General features: G+C 55.2%; 1 protein-coding gene across 1 annotated transcript in view; it reads left to right on the top strand.

The window, feature by feature from the left end:
* The window catches only part of LOC101359454 (arachidonate 15-lipoxygenase), a 125,329-nt gene that overhangs the window by 2,175 nt on the left and 120,847 nt on the right, over window positions 1–2,307 (top strand). The window contains 7 exon segments of the mRNA XM_023730994.1: window positions 46–133; window positions 342–423; window positions 524–646; window positions 808–911; window positions 1,110–1,194; window positions 1,196–1,267; window positions 1,900–2,174. Coding sequence (XP_023586762.1) covers window positions 46–133; window positions 342–423; window positions 524–646; window positions 808–911; window positions 1,110–1,194; window positions 1,196–1,267; window positions 1,900–2,174 — 829 coding nt within the window.

The following is a 2,307-nucleotide window of genomic DNA, read 5'->3' as shown; positions in this document are numbered from 1 at the left end:
GAAACGGCGCCTTCTTCAGGACGACGCATCTGGAGCTCTGTGCAGGAGCCCGGGAACAGCGGGGACGAATTCAGGTTCCCTTGTTACCATTGGGTGGAGGGCGACGGCGTCCTGAGCCTGCCTGAGGGCACTGGTGAGCGCGGGGTGGGGATGTGGGGAGGCCTCTGGGGCTCTCGGGAAGCTAGGTGGCGGGAGGAAAGTGCGCAGAGCAGCGGCTGAAGGCGGAGAGGGGTGATTCTGGCAGGGGCCAGCCAGAGGGCGGGCTGCGGTGTAGCTTTGGCAGGGATGAGACAGACTCTCAGGAGAAGCCTCGTCACCCATCTCCTCCTCTCCCTTCCTAGGCCGCACAGTGGTGGACGACCCTCAAGGCCTGTTCAAGAAACACAGGGAGGAGGAGCTGGAAAAGAGAGGGAAGCTGTACCGGTTAGCCCTTCTCCCAGGCCCTGACTCTTCCTCACCCTATAGGGCGCTGCTAACCCTTCCTGAGCAGTAATGCCTGACCTCATTCCCCCACCCCCTACAGATGGGGTAACTGGAAGGAAGGGCTCATCCTGAATGTGGCTGGGAACAAACTATGTGACCTCCCTGCAGATGAGAGGTTCCTGGAGGACAAGAGAATTGACTTTGAAACTTCACCAGCCAAGGGGTAAGAACAAGGGGCTGGATGACAGGGAGGTGTCCTGGTCTACCTGAGGCCGATGGGCTATGGACTGTACAGGGCTGGGCCAGCCTGAGGTAGGTGCCTGTGGTTGCAATGTTTGATTTTAAGACTGTCTCGAAAATTCTTTGTCTCATCCTTCCCTGAAGGCTGGCAGACCTAGCTGTCAAAGACTGTTTAAATGTTCTGACTTGCTGGAAAGATCTGGACGACTTCAACCAGATTTTCTGGTCTGGCCAGAGCATGCTGGCTGGTCAGTCTCCCCACCCCACTACTTTCGCAGGACCCTTACCCCTAGATCCCACCCAATCCAGGGGGATTGACAGGTTGGGAGACCAGAAGCCTGGGCCTTGAGGTGGGCTGGGTCAAGTGGGGATGGGGATGGTTCAATGGGATTTGGAAGGACCAGAGCTCAGATCCCACCAGTGTGCTCAACAAATGCCATCTCCAGAATGGGTGCGGGATTCCTGGAAGGAGGATGCTTTATTTGGGTACCAGTTTCTCAATGGCACCAACCGCATGCTGCTCAGTGCTCCATTCATCTTCTGGTCGTCTGGTGCTTCCTCCAGGGATGGAGGAGCTGCAGGCGCAGCTGGAGAAGGAGCTCCAGGTAGGGACATAACAGACCCAAGGAGGCCATGGATGGAGAAGGAATGAAATCGGGTGGGTCAGCATCAACAGTGCTGCTGCGGTGTCTACTTGTGGGCCGGGCTTGCTGCTGGATAGCAAGAAGGGACTCATCCTGGAGAAGGGGAACAGAATGGCCTTCCTCCCTGTGTGAGAATAGCCACACTGTGGAGGGAGGGTGTGCAGTGAAGGGATGGTTGATAGAGACAGAGTCAAAATGAAGAAATGTGGCTGGGCCTTGGTGTTAAGGATTCAGGGGTGATGTGGGTCTTGAAGTTAAGAGAATCAGGGTCAGGGGTAGGGTTGTTAATCAAGAGTGAACATGGGACAATTGAAAGAGAGCATTCAAGTGGGGTTATAAGGTAAGGCAGACTTGGGTTGGAAGCCTGGCTCTGCTACTTGTAAGCTCAGGCAAGATACCCAACCTCTCAGACCATCTGTTTCCTCTTCTGTAAAACTGGGGCTAATTCAAGCACACGTAAGGATTATGTGAGGTCATAAGCACCTGATCCATTGCCTAATACAAAGTAGATGATGGAGACATGTTAGTTCCCTTCTTCTTCTCCCTTCTGGGAGGCTTGTGCTAATGGCAGCTGCCCCTCCTCCCCCATCCGGGGAGGCACCCTGTTTGAAGCTGACTTCTTCCTGCTGGATGCAATCTAGGCCAACGTCATCCTGTGTAGTCAGCAACACCTGGCAGCCCCTCTGGTCATGCTGAAGCTGCAGCCTGATGGGAAACTCTTGTCCATGGTCATCCAGGTGAGGGACCCAGGACTCCTGCTCCCCAGAGCTTGGCCCTCTCAGCTCAGCCCCTCATCCACAAACCCACTTTGTGCAAGGGCATTGTGCTCCAGCACTGGGGGAGGCATGAAAAGACGAAATAGACAAAGTCCTCGACTTTAAGGGGTTTGCACCGAGCTGGAGAGCTAGCCCAGGCAAGTCTGAATAAGCCACCAGTACTGAAGAGGTCCCTGAGGACAGAGATAGTCAGGGAGGGATTGCTGAGGTGGGGTGGGCATGAG

Source organism: Trichechus manatus, unplaced genomic scaffold (genome assembly GCF_000243295.1).
Source record: "Trichechus manatus latirostris isolate Lorelei unplaced genomic scaffold, TriManLat1.0 scaffold00040, whole genome shotgun sequence".
NCBI classification, from domain to species: Eukaryota; Metazoa; Chordata; class Mammalia; order Sirenia; family Trichechidae; genus Trichechus; species Trichechus manatus.
This window is presented reverse-complemented; position numbering and strand designations above follow the sequence as displayed.